The 14779-nt window shown below is 33.1% G+C and overlaps 1 protein-coding gene across 1 annotated transcript in view; it reads right to left on the bottom strand.

The window, feature by feature from the left end:
• Window positions 1-219: 219 nt before the first annotated feature.
• The window catches only part of LOC100647114 (scavenger receptor class B member 1), a 38452-nt gene continuing 23892 nt past the window's right edge, over window positions 220-14779 (bottom strand). The window contains exons 3-10 of the mRNA XM_003399923.4: window positions 4832-4923; window positions 3835-3995; window positions 3146-3284; window positions 2722-2925; window positions 2370-2514; window positions 1881-2135; window positions 1546-1664; window positions 220-1206 (exon numbers count right to left, since the gene is read on the bottom strand). Coding sequence (XP_003399971.1) covers window positions 778-1206; window positions 1546-1664; window positions 1881-2135; window positions 2370-2514; window positions 2722-2925; window positions 3146-3284; window positions 3835-3995; window positions 4832-4923 — 1544 coding nt within the window. The 3' untranslated portion in view covers window positions 220-777. The remainder of the gene's footprint in view (window positions 1207-1545; window positions 1665-1880; window positions 2136-2369; window positions 2515-2721; window positions 2926-3145; window positions 3285-3834; window positions 3996-4831; window positions 4924-14779) is intronic.

Below are 14779 nucleotides of genomic sequence, written 5' to 3'. Positions count from 1 at the left end.
CTGTAAGAGGAGGAGTAAAATGAGAGGAGAGAACAAAAAAAAAAAGGACAAAAAATTATAAAAGGGTTCGATTTTTTAAAGAAATACGACGTAACAATAACCAACAGACAGACCAAAATATAATATATAATCAAATAATATAACCAAAAATTCGAAAAATTAGTTTCTTTCTTATACGTATAGATTGATAGCTCGATGGAGAATTAAGAGAGTCCCTTCTGCATCACACCGAGACCTACTCTTACAAACCAAATATCTTATATTTCGTATTATTTGGTAGTACTTTTATACGAGGATAAAAGTTTGATACGTATCATGAGAATGAGATGTAGAATCTGATAAAAAGAAAAATGCTTTATTGGAATAAGAAGCAAATACTTTTTATAGCCACTAAACTTCTCGAACGTTGTTCTTTGACCGCTTTGTTACCCGTTTCTGTTCGTCCAAGCACGATCTGTTTCGTACATCGACGATATAAATAAAAAGATGAAATCACAGATACGGTCGAAGAAAAGAGAAAGATTAAAAAGGGATATATAGGTGATCGTTGAATGTTTGCCAAACCCATGCTATTGCAATCGATATACACCAACTATTCTTCAGGTAATTGGAACGAAAACTTTGGTCTATAGTATCAAACGATTACAAATCTTATGCTACGAGGCGATTTACGCAATTACTCGCTGTCGCTCTTCGCTATTACTCACCCGAATGTAAATCCAATACTATTCGTTTAATCGTTAAAAATACAATCGTATTACTATTACAGCTAGACATTTATTCTATTCTTGCCGACTTTTCGTCGTTATCGTTACTGAGCAAAACGTATTGTTCTCGTGTAATTAATAACTTGTGCTGTCCATTTACCAACAACGTGGAACCTCTTCTTATGGTCCGTTTACCCAGTTCGATCGCTTCGTGCGTAAACATCACGTTGTTGTAAGCCTTCACGAAAACCGCGAATATGATTGTTATACCGACTAGAATTAATCCATACGAGGTACAAGGGGCAGCAACGTCGCTAAATGTTGTTGCTAAATAAACCCATCTGCGGATAGAAGGTGTCAGTTCTTCGATACCCTCTTCGACCCACATAATAGGAAATACTATGTCGGGAAAATTCGACACCACACCGATGTATGGTTGGTTTTCCACCTTTAGGTTTAACTGAACGCGCACTTTTCCTTCCAACGGCACGCCAAGTTTCTATAAATCAAACAAGTTAAGCTATAAGCTATAAACAAGTTAAGTTATAAGCTACACACATCCATATGTTATTTTTTAAATTTTATTTTATTTCATCATCGATCTTATAGTATTTCATCTATTACGTATTATCATTCCAGCGATACCAAGATTCGTCTATAGATTTTGGATCAAAGCAAAAAATTACAATCAATCGTAATCTTTTCCTCGCTCTTTTATAAGTAAACAAGAGACTTCGATCATGGAGGATTAAATTGCATTTAGCGTATAATTACAAATCTGATATTATTCGTCTTCTTATACGATACATTTGTTTTCTTTTTTTTGAAAATTACTTACCGGTTGAATTTTAAAGTAGGTTTCATGCGTGTCCCGATTTGGTTTTAATCCGTGTACTGCGTCTAATAACTTGGGATCGGCTTTGTAGAAATGCGGAAAGGAAAGGTAAACAGGTGCAGCTGAAATTTTAATAGTAGTTTAAGTAACAATAAAAAGAAAGTTCGCTGCGTGTTATATAGACACGTTCTTAGAAAATATTTTACGATACTTTTAATTTTTACACGCTCGTAAAAATATAGATATATTCTACCGAATTAATCAAACTTAACAAAAAATAGTATTCGGTTTATTTGGTATTACAGTTACACACGTAGTACAGTTTAGTTAGTACTTACTGTACTGACAAGGACTGATATTTTGCAATCCATTAAAAGGACAGGTGGACATGTCATCTGAACAGAAGCATTCATTTTCTGGGCTGGTTTCATTGGGACGTCCAAACACAGAATCAGGCGGTGTATATAAATCTGCTTTGATTCCTGATTTTTTAACTGGACCACGATATTTCAAAGGTAAAGTGCGACAAATATCTTTATCCCAAATATGTACGATATCTGAACCAGTTTTATCACGGGGTGGAAAAAACGATCCTATGGGTAATAACTATGTTATTATAACGTAACATACGAATTTATTATACGTTATACTAGAAAAAAGATATTAATTGTAGCAGTTTGTATTTTTTCGTTATAATTTCTATAAATCGAGCATTTAAACGTATTACGTCTAGAATTTAATCGTTTAGAGGTGCGCTTAAATTTATCAAATGTAATAATAAATAATTCACCTATAGGATAAGTAACGATTGAATTAGTTAAATCTACCTTCCGAAGCTCGAATGGAATTGCAAGGTGAGTTTGGCCAATATGGCAAACGATCTAATCCATTTAAACGATTTATCAATCCAAACTCTTTCATATCTGTATGCCCCGTAAAAATAGTGGACACTTCTTCTAACGTGCCATTCCTCTGTAATTAAAGTTTTCATCGTTAAAGTAAAAGTAAAAGTAAAAAAAAAAAATTCATTTCGTTTCTTTTATACGATACCTACAAAATACCGTAAAAAATAATTAATTAATCATATTTAAAAACAAACGATTAATCCTCTACTTTTATATCTTTTATCTGTACTTTAATCGCATACACATTACATTGATCGCATATTTTTGTAATTACCCCAAGAAGAAGCCCCATTTGACTCATGGGACGTCTTGCTTTCGGAAAAAATTGATGCGCGATGCTAACTAGCGGATCATCGTATCCAAAAACAAGTTGTTGAGCAGTTATCGGAACAAACGGTGTCATCTGCATTCCTCCCAAAAACATGTGTAATCCTAAATTAATAATTCGAGGTAGTCCTTTGCTTTGTGTCGACAACGTCTGAAAAATAATGTGACGCACGCGAGTATCAGATAGAAAATTCTTTCGTAGAAATCGTTTAGATTTTGAAACGGATTTGTTATTGTATAAAAAATAGAAAAATATTTTAGTAAAGCATCGATAACTAACATTGACATATATTTAAAGCGTAATTATAAAATTCCAGAATAAATCTTTCCACTACTCTCAAATTTGTATGTTATAAGAAAAATTTACTTACTAATAACGGAATGTTTGGTACTATTACTTTAAGGTTCTTGTCTTTCGACATCTCTGGTACAAAGTTTAATATCTTCTTGTGTTGATAACTTACAGTACCATTATTATGGAAAACGATATTTACCTTTTCCATATCTTCTCTGTAAATTATAAGTTTGAAATACTTTAATAAAATATTTTCATCGGTCGAACAAGTCTAAAAATATATAATAGCCTAAATTTCGAATCTTAACATACTTAATTCGATCTATATAGAGAATGAATCGCCTTTAGACTTCTTGCAAGAAAATTTATAAATAGATCGATCAAAATTATTTTCCGTAAAAAGATATTGCAAGCATTCTAAAATAATTACTAATTAGACAATTTAAAATTCATCGAATCGCGATTACTATATGAAAGTATCGATCAAAATATCGAACTGAAATACTTAAATTATGAAAACAACAAATACTTGTACATTTATAAAAATAAAAAAGAGATATAAAAACAATTGTATTTTTTAAATTAATTATTTACATAAATTACATAAATCATAGTAGGTTATTACTAAATCGGTTGAAATTATAAATTAAATTTTATGATTTTTGGAAAAGATCGGATAAGATTTAAGATTTTAGAGAAAAATAAGATAAAATGTAAAGTATCGTTGGGGTATTAGTTTTTATATTACTTCATCGACATACTTACTTATATACGAATGGACCAATTTCTTGCAATTTTGGCTTCTCGTTATATTGCAAAAAGTTTTCTGCGTTAGTTACGTTGAATATGTATACTTTTGTCAGTCTAACTACCCCCGGCTTCTGCCAGTATTGAAACGAAAGAGAACCATTCCATAATCGCAGTTGCTAAACGAAAGATACAACGTTGTACACGGAATAAACGTTAAAACAACTCGATAAAATCTAAAGCTAAAACAAATACGCTAAACACGTACAACTAGTTTACGTACTTATGCTTATATACAACTAGTTAAGTGAAAGCAAAGATGGAGAAGATAGAAACAATCGATACCGTGAAGCAATAAATACAGAAACTGATTGTAAAGTATAATTGGAAATTAATATTGTCAGCGGAACCTATAAATTCTATGTATATATAGATAGCTTGTTCTTCGTGAAAGCGCAAGGCCGGCCACGAAATAAATTCCAGTTCTTGTTAATACCAGTAATTCAAGATTTGTACACATTCGAACTGTTCAATTAGACATTAGACATTGCTATTACTTTAACTTTAACTTATATCTAATACCGATACTAACTGCAAACATAAACTTGAAACGAGATTTCGTTAAACAATGTTTTCGATGACTCAAGATCTTGAGAGTCGTTGGATATTACACGACAGAATAAATATTAACAAACGTTATTAAGTCGTATATCGTGTTAGCATAGATGACGGTACTCGTTCGATTCGATGAAGCTAGCAGTCTAGCTAAATGATTGTGATTATGATTTTTCAAATAAAATTATAAAGCAGTTAAACTCGATATGTAGCTTTAACAAATACGATTGTTCCTCGTGTAGGATATCTATAACGTTATCCGTTGCGCTAACTCGCAGAACCGATCGATACGAAAACTAATGTTAAGAAAAAAAAGTAACAATTCTGTATTTGTTACGTTGCTTTATAGTAGGTTGTATTCAATAATAAATCATAAATGAAAAAATCTGCGATTACCTACCTTTAATATGATATAATCCACCCAAGGAATGCTGCTCAATATGATACCGATCACAAGCGTTAAAATTCCTATGAAAATCGCTGACAATCTACCTGCAAAGTACAAACAAATCATTTTATCGAAATATCAGTATCGATAAAGATATGAGAAACATTAATATGTTTTATGCATTACATTATAATTCACGCGAATTTTACTTCTTATTTATCGCTTGTATATATCATTTTTTTTCTACTTTAAGAAATGCAAAATAATGTAAAGTAAATTCTGATGAATTTCGATGACAACATTCTGAGTCATAGTAACTATCTCGTTAAAGCGGTGCATTATTAAATAAACCTGTTACATTTAGCGTACCCTAAAAATACTACCTCGTGACATTCAAATGAGAATCCTGCAATTATTTAATGATACGATAAAAAGGATTTTGTTAAAGAGAAAGTTTTGTAAAGTTTACATAAACGTTTAAATATGAAACGTATATTACGAGAATTAAATTTATCTATGTTTTCATAAAGTACATTGCGTGTCATTTCGTACATTTAGATTTAGCGATAATGTCACCTCGCTTTATGCACTGCTACAGTTTCTACGATTGCGTCTAATAAAGTAGAAACAGGTTAAAATTACGAGTAACCACTACGTAATTTTATGTCGCAATTAGAACGAGATGAGTCGAGTGTTTAGGAACTGAGTACTTTCAACTCAAAACAGGCAAAATGATTAAAAATAATAAATGTTACATATAACATTAAATCACAACAATTAAATATAATTAGATAGCTATTAAGAAATGGAACAAACATTTTTGGAACATTGAATCTCGGTTATTCGAACAAGAATAGAGAAAACTGATAGTTGGTTCAAACATTTAAGGGTCCTACTTTTTTGCCTGTTGAATTACGTAAACATTTTGATACAAAATATAAGCGACTTTGCAAAGTTGTATACTTCTTGTACCTCGAACTTTCGAATCTCAACATTTCGTTTGCTGCTTCACTTTGTGTAGTAAAATTGCTCTGTAGCATCGTTTATGAAATAAACATTCATCTATCACGGAATGAAATATAATTTCTTATATATTGAGTCGATACTGTTTCTTAGTAAAACTTTATATTTCGTATTTTAGTGAGATGTTTCGCAGGTACGAAAACCACACCGTACGCATAACACTATCTATAACAGAAAAAGGCGTCTCTTACTAGCAGATATCACGTTGAGAAAGTAGAACGTTTGAATGTTACAGCGATTTGATATAACGAGTGGATATGGATAATAAAGTTTTAGCAACGGGAAGATTCTACTTGATGTAATTATAAAATTAAATCGTTTGATTCTACTCTTCTATAAACGTACCACTAAACTTCCTATATTATTATAGCTTGTGTTTTTAATTAAATTACATGGTATAGAGATAACAAAATTTAATTTATTTTACGTGTTTGCTATGTACGCCATAGTTTGTATGCCTCCTTTATTTCATTAAACGATAAGCATCGCGATATTTCCGACGATTCCACTTTTCCCAACCGTTGTGAAATTATTGAAATGACAAAACAGGGTTTGCTTCGTCTTTCCTCGTATATTTAAGATACCAGACAGATCATTAGCGTTGCCCTGGTAACCTTGACAGGCAAAGTTTCTTCAATATGTTATACCTTCCCATAACTTCTTTTTAGTCACGTTTTTCCCCGTGTCTCATTATCCTTCACCTTTCTCGCTTATCCCTCACCTTTCCCATCCTCTTCACTCTCTCTTTCTTCGAACGTGTCCCGAAACGCACTGTGCTTTTTGGGTCATTTTCAACCGGATCGTATTTGTCTATCGTTGGAAAGTTTCCTAAATTTGATGCAAATACGAAGGAAGCGTTATTCCTCGTAAACGGTGGTTTCTCGTTTCAATGGGTTGTCAATATTTTTTTAAAACGTTAAAACATTTGCTTCGTCACAGTTCAAAAATTCTTCAAATTGAACAAACTGAGAATATAAAGAATTAAATAAAAAAGAAAAAGAAAAAAAATTTGCTTCGTCGAAACTAAAGAACGGTACTTCTTGAGTCATTGAGTCATCCTATATAGGTAATAGTTACGTGTAATTTATAGTCCCGCTGAATAATTATGATAAAAGATATCTCCGATATTTTCGATGAACGAAACTCTTCCCTACGATAGCTCGATATGTAATAGAAAAATTATATAAATGGTTAACTCGTGTTGAAATATCAATCCGCACTTAGTCGCTAGAGTATCCGAAAAGAAAGCTGGGATATCATCGAAGCAAGATCGACTTGCGTTAGAGTGAAAGGTTACTCTGAGAACGAGGATGTGATACTATATTCACGTAATACTTTAAAAGTAACGTATATCGGACGTATAAGGAAAGTAGGATATTTAATTTCTTCGACCTGATGCGCTCGTTTACAATTTACAATTTACAGATGGATATTTGTAATATCGAATATATGTCGATGCTAAATTAAAACTAATCGTAAGATGGTTGGTTTTCTTAAATTGTGGATGTTTCAGTTACGAAACTAACGTGAAATTTTGAAATCGTTAAATCGAGACAGCGAATACGATAGCGATATGAAACGCGAATAATCTCGTGGAACAAAATTTAATTTAAAAAGCTCGTAATTAATCATTTCTCTAGAAATCGTGAATAGAAATTAGTAAGAAAAGAATAAAGAATAGTCGAGTCTGCGAGATAATTACGTTTTACCGTTTATGAATTGCGAAGCTCGTTCTCGGAGATATTAAAAATTTTGAATTTTCTATTTTTAGAATAGTCTAGTAAGTAGTACGTATGTTACTTTATGTTACTATAAAGTGAAAGATTTGAAAGCAAATAAAGCCAAGAACGCCTCGTTTTCGTGTCCGAATATCTAATCATTATTTAGATAATCAATGTATACAAGTAGGCGGAACGTGATTTAAACCCGAAATACCGGCGAACTCGACCTTCGATTTGTCTTCGAAAAATTTCACTCTCGCTTCAAGGGTGATACACGTATAGCGATAGAGATTCCACATTGAGAATGGATTAATACACTGTTCCAAGAACATGCATTTAAATTGGGCATCCCAGGGAATCTCCATTTTTTGATACTTAGTCATCTATTTAATGGAATTTCTGTTATGTCATTTTTCGGACACTTCCGATAATTTGACAAAAGAATATTTCGAGTAAAAGTTAATCAGCTTTCGATCGACTAGGAATAACTATATAAGAAATTAAATTACAAACGGTGAGAATTGATCGTACGCGCGTTACAAGAGGAGCACAAACAGCATATATAGTATATAGTTGTACCAGTATTTAATCGTTACTATTAAAAACATGTTATAACGCCACAAATGCTTGCACTTGAATTTTTGTAAATATTATTAGCAATTTATTTATTTCGCTTTATGTAATTGCGAGTTGTACAGCTTCGACAAGACTTTTGGCAATGTAAAAGCAAACGCTATAGCGTACGACGTGTTAATCGGAGACTTCAATGCTAGAAAGACGCGACGGTATGTATTACGTTCTACGATAGAAAAGTTCTCAACGTCCTTATTTTCTTACCCGGTAACTGAAACCGTGATAACTTTCCGGCAATCCTACGTGTTATACGGGCAAGTGGCACGCGGTTTAGCGTAATCGCGAGTTCATAGATCAATCGTGCCCCTCGGCTGAACGTTGTGCGATACTCTAGGTCTTGATCGCGAAAATAGCATCATCTATTAATAGAATACTAAAATCTTCCTATACATCCAAGGGCAGAGAATAAGAGATGATGGATTTTATTAAATTAAAAAAAAAAAATTGTAGTAAAGTATCGTGAATTCAATCGTCAACGTATTTCTCCTCGTTCTCTATCGAGTCTTACCCATTTAGAAATTAACTTTTCCATGTTTAGCTAATAAAATCTCGAGGACTTTGTTTACAACTTTTTCGTTAAATTCCGCTTCTCACGACTTTCGGCAACACTATGCAAATTATCGACATGTCGAAATATACGTACACTCTTGTTTCTAATTGTTAGGACGTCTATCGGTCTAGGTAATCTCATAAAAAATATAATTTCCCAAATTAACGAGCAACCGATTAACTGAACAGAACTGTGTTCTTCGCGCAAGATAATCATCCAAAGTACAGTAAAGACTATTTGCAACACTTACAAGAGCATAACTAAAAATGCTTGTTAAAATTATATAACGCGCAGTCACGTAAAGTACAGAAATCTAAATACGATCGACGGAGTAGTCTACATCTACAAACAATGGATGCGTTATACGTTAAAAAAGAATTTCGTTTTATTACGTACAGATGATTGATAAGATTTGTATCATTTAGCTCAAAATGTTTGGCGACTTAAACGACACTGTAAAGTAACTTACTGTTCGTAAACCATGAGCGGTATAAATTATCAAAGTCATTGCATAATTTTACGATCTCTCCTTTCTCGACCGTCGCAGCTGATTACTAGTTCGCTTTCTTTACGTGTCCTCGAAAAGCTGGCAACCTGGAGATGAAGATCTCCGGTTGTCGCGCCTCGGTTAACCCTATTTCAATCTCCGATAGCCTTGCCCATTGGGCTGTTCAAAGTACGTCGTCTAACGTTACTCTTCTATATTACGATAGAAGGTCGATCATCGTAACAGAAGGTCGATTGGTGGAAAATTTTGAAACGATTCCTCGAAGGATTTCTCGCGGGGAATTGTAATTAGAAAACAAGAATAGAGACTGAAAAAAATTGTTACATTTTTATTCAGACACTTTGTTCCTGTTTGATATTTATAAAACAGTTTAGAATAAAGCGTACAGTTTCGTATGATTACCTGAAAACGATTTATCTGAAAACCAAGGTCCTACTGCTGTATTAAATTAATCGTTTAAAATCGTATAACGTATGAATAAAAAATGACACTGTGAAATGTATTAACAGTGTGTATTAAATGTTTGAAGCTGAATAACTGTTTTAAAGTAAAGTTTTCATCTGACCAATAGCGACAGAAATCAATTTCAAGTTTATCAAAAAATAAGTATTTCGATCAAATCGATAGCCTATCGTTTTGTAATATGTTTTGACAGCGTTGACAGAAAGCTAAATTTCAATTGCTATTCGATAACTATAATACTACCTACTATGAAATATTAGACTATAGTACTTTGTGATTGAAATTTCCGTTGATCGCTGACATTTATTTTCTAATTTATACTATAAGTTAATTAGACGATTATCACGTACCTAATCGTATTTATAATCTTCATCAGGCCGTGCTACGCTTAGTTTTTATATTCTTCTAGATATGCTATTAGCTATTACGCTCTAATTTATCATTTAAATGCTAGACACTAAACTATGACTACGGATGAATATCAGGTTAAAATATGGCATCGTTTATCTTTATTTTCCAATTTTACGATTATTATTTTCATTTCTTTTATTTCAAAAGTTAGAAATCGTATCCATCTTGTAGAAAGTTTTCAGATTTGTTTAAGGATTGTTCACCAAAGATTTAGCAAGCATTAAATTTTATCTCCTTGAAGTTAAAAGTATTTTCTCCTTGAAATGCCTCTTACCTATCGCTGTTGTTAACCCATCGACAAATATTTTAACCCTGATGAAATTACTGTTTTCTTTTTTGCAATATCCATACATAATCGAAATCTATTTCATAACATTCGATCGCGCTTACAAATATTATTCTAAGCTAGCCCTTGAACGTATGGCACTTTTTGAATTTCAATTCTACGGAAGTTACGCGAATGACACGTTGCTCTTTTCTAAATACATAAATATCGTAAAATATTTTAAACTACTCGACACATTTTCTCATATTATCACGATACTTTCGGTATTAGTTACATTTTCGATGAATATTTAATGATATTTTATGATTTACGACGTAAATTCGCTTTTAATCGCACCCGCTGCGTAAACTTACGTGTTCTGTATGAAAAAACCATATTATTCCCGCTAACACCTATAATAATTCCTACGGTTTCGCATTCTTAACCATCATCATCGTTAGAGTACTGTAATGCAAGAACTCACAATTATCGCCAATCACCAGGTGCATACTGTTACCAACAAGTACTATTTATTCACGACTCTATTCATGATTATTCGTTGCTTGCCTACTTGAATCGTTTTCCTATTTATACAAATTTTTCAGACATATTTCTGTAAGTTAATAGATGCGAGTCTACGAATTTATTTAATTATTTTAAATTTAACTTATTTTTACTTGTTGTAGGCTTAAATTATAATCATTTATCGATACTTTATAAATTGTTCAATAATTTTCAATCAATCCGAATCGTAAATATTTATCAGTTTTAACGCATCTGCATAGATACGATATTAATTTTATTAATTTGCACGTTCTTTCTCTTCAATTTTGTTGTTATAATTTAATTATTAATAATTTTATTATATGTAGATTTCGAAACGGATTGGTTAATAAAATGTACTTTTTAGTAAGAGAAGAACGGAGCATTGCTATTATGTACATGAAGCAAATCAATCCGTTAAGTACACTCGATCACCTTGCTTATCCTTTTATAGATAATTCGATTAATAATTCGACTTTAATTAGACGTTAAATGTAATTTATAATTCAATGAATATTAAAGCGATTTGTTCGAATATTTATTCAACGATCGTTCAATGACGCGAACTTTACTTCATTGACAAGATACTTTTGCATAAAATATAAACGTTAAAAGTATAAATCGAGCAAACATAATTTAATTTATTATCGTTTTATTAGTGTTTAGCAATTTTCTTATAATTTATAAAATATATAAATTTAGGTAGTTAATACGGTTCATTTTAAATATGGATTTCTGTTATCGACGTTACATAATGTTTCGTAATCGAAAATATTGGATTTATTAAATTTTTAAAATGCCGATGGAAACAAGGATGAGTAGGTATTTACGTGCAGCTTTAATTACTTGCGATTTAGGTAGAAGCAGACGAAAGAAGCGAATGGTAGTTAAAAATCTCCCTTAAGTCGAATATAATCACGGTGCTTTGCAAAAATTGCTCGCTTGTCAAGGATTGCTGAACGGAAGCTGCGTTTGCAGCTATTTCTTGCACGATACAAGGCCAACGATCTCTCAGGAATGAAATTTACGGTTTATTCGTATTTTATGGTATCTTTCCTTCAGGTCCACCAAACTAGATGCGTTTGTACGCTTTATTATAATTCAATTCAATCGGTCGATAAAATTTTTTACCATTCGCTAATTATATTACTGATAAAATATATCATATCGATCTATTGGAATAATTCTAACGTAATGGTCAGTTTCTTAGTAATGGTAGATAACAGGCTATTATATCTTACAGATTTATCGATAATATGTTTATGTCCGTCTTCTACTATACTGCAATTAATGTTGAAAATCATTTATTTCGATAACACGAAGGAGATCAAGCGTGGAAATGTACGTATGATAAATAATAGGAAATTAAACAGAATTAAAAAAGAAGGAAAAGAAATGGACAAACGAGCTCGACAAGGAGAACCTCTATACTAGCTGCTACGACATTAATATGGGTACAAAGAGCCAGTGTAAAGAGCGTAACTTTTTAACTCTGTATAAATTTACCATCTTGTTTGCGATCCTGACCGATTGAAATTTTTCCAAAACATTTTTACGCGTCATTTCGTAGACCATTTCTAACTATAACTAAAAAAGGATTCAAGTCGTTCGATACAATTTTGAAAAAAGTTATTCTGTTTTAAAGGGTACGTGGATATTTTTAACACTATCTGTATATGTAAAATATATCAGAATGACATTAAATACATTAAATGATGATTTATATATGGTTTTTATTTATCCATTGAGTCATTTACCAATGACACGGTATTATTCAAATTTATGGTTTTGTTAAACGAGTATTTGATACTAATAAATAGACCGCGGATTTGTATGTCTCACGACGGTGCAAAACACGCACGCGGAATGAATGTAACGAATAAATATATAAAGTACAATAATCGTTATAATTTTTAACAGGTAAGCCAAGTCTTTATTTTGCGTTCCATCTCTTTAGCCACAGTGTAATAACATCTGTATATTTCTCCATACATTAGCATTAGGCATCAAGTATTAGCATTAAGTATCTTGATCTATATGCGTACAATAAAACTGCGGTAGAGTTGTGCCTGGACATTGAACAAAAAAAATAAAAGTCTTCCAGTTCGATAACGAACGTTTCAATGTTAAATCGATGATTCTAATCGTTTTCATCCGGTAGAACAAAAACCATGTTCCTAGGTTGCACAAAGTTCCGAAAAAAAATACACGTGTTATATACGACCGTGCATAGACGAAGGTCCTGACTTTATTTTCCTTTGAAAGTTGCGACAATCGATTGCCAGACTGTTATTAGGAAAATATGTGAAAGGTTTTCAAAAGTAGCACGCGATAAACTAAAACATGCTCGGCTTGATTTTCCATTTTCTTTTTCTTTTAAGTTAGGGAATCTGGAACAGACGTAATTCTACGCCAATGTCATTGGCGAGATTAAGCTTAAGCTGTTGATTCGTTTTAATTTCCCACGTTGATCGAAGAATTTCTTTAAAGATCGACAATTGTCGCTTTTCATTCGTCGAAGACCCTAAATAACTCGGTTAGGACATTTCCGTTTCGCTATTACCAAACAGTCGAAAGCATGGTACGAAACGATGACGTCACTACCACCTGAGGAAGCTGAATCGAAATCATCGGAGTACCTCGCGAGTCGGATTTATGCGTCCTGAACTCTCTATGAATGTCCATGAATGTCCGTGTCACGGAACGTTGATCCCGCTAAGAAGAACTCGTCCGAGGGAGAGGTATGTCCAACATGCAGGAATCCAAGAAGGTAGCGGCAAGAAATCCGCGGTACCTCGCCATCCTGGGAAATGTGTATGATTTACGCCTCCCAGGATGTCCGAGCCGCTACATCGACGAGGTGCCAGCGTCAACATCGATCCATAAAGACGACCGAGTGCCGAGTGCCGGCAGTTGTTGCCTCTCGCGAGGAACAATCGAAAAATAGTGAAATCAAAGAGGATCGCATTAACGATAAAGAAACTCGACTCGGTATCGCATCCAAGGCTGCGCAAACGAACCTCAGGGAAGCGTCGATCTCTATCTCGATACGTTCGGCAGCATCTGGAGCCAGTCCTGAAAGCAATTCCGTCAATTTGATGCTGGTGCGGTTGTCACGACAAGACGGCAAAAGGAAAGAGAAGAACGAAGCCCATTTTCAGTTACTCTCCTGGTCGTCGTAGCGGGGCACGAACGTTAGGCTAAAATCGAGATCGATCCTTTTGGCGCGGAAATTATCACGCGCGAAATAGTCAACAAGTATCAGATTTTAAGGCGGAAAGATCTTATAGAGAATTAAACATCCAACGTATGGTGTACAAAGAAGATAGATAGTTCCATTTAAAAAAATCGAGGTGACCTTGAAATCTGTGAAACGTTTCCACTTTCGAAGAAGATACATGTATCGCGTGATGCATCATTCGAAAGCATTTCATTTTTCCTAACGATCGCTTTTTCTATCCTCTACCGCTTTAATGCTACCGACTTGCCCCAATTGCGTGTGACATCCTGCATACATAGTAGACGTGCCTCGTAAAGAGACGAATAAATATACAGATGTTCTACAGTTGCTTACGCTGTTTTTTAAATAGAGTCATGCGATGACACACATATATCTTTTATATGCATGTGTATAGTTTAAAAGTTACGAATTAATACTTTTATTCCTCGCGTCATACAATTATCGCATCCCCAAAAGTCTTAAAATATCTTTCAAAAACCATAGTCTGTTCGTATTTTCTACCAATAGACGAAAATATAAATTTGCATACTATACAACTTTTTGTTGTAGTTGTAACGAAAAGCGAAATTAAATTTACCCTTCCGAAGAAGCTATATAGAATCA

Source organism: Bombus terrestris, chromosome 12 (assembly GCF_910591885.1).
Source record: "Bombus terrestris chromosome 12, iyBomTerr1.2, whole genome shotgun sequence".
NCBI lineage: Eukaryota > Metazoa > Arthropoda > Insecta > Hymenoptera > Apidae > Bombus > Bombus terrestris.
The sequence above is the reverse complement of the archived record's forward strand: the minus strand, read 5'-3'. Positions and strand labels throughout refer to the sequence as shown.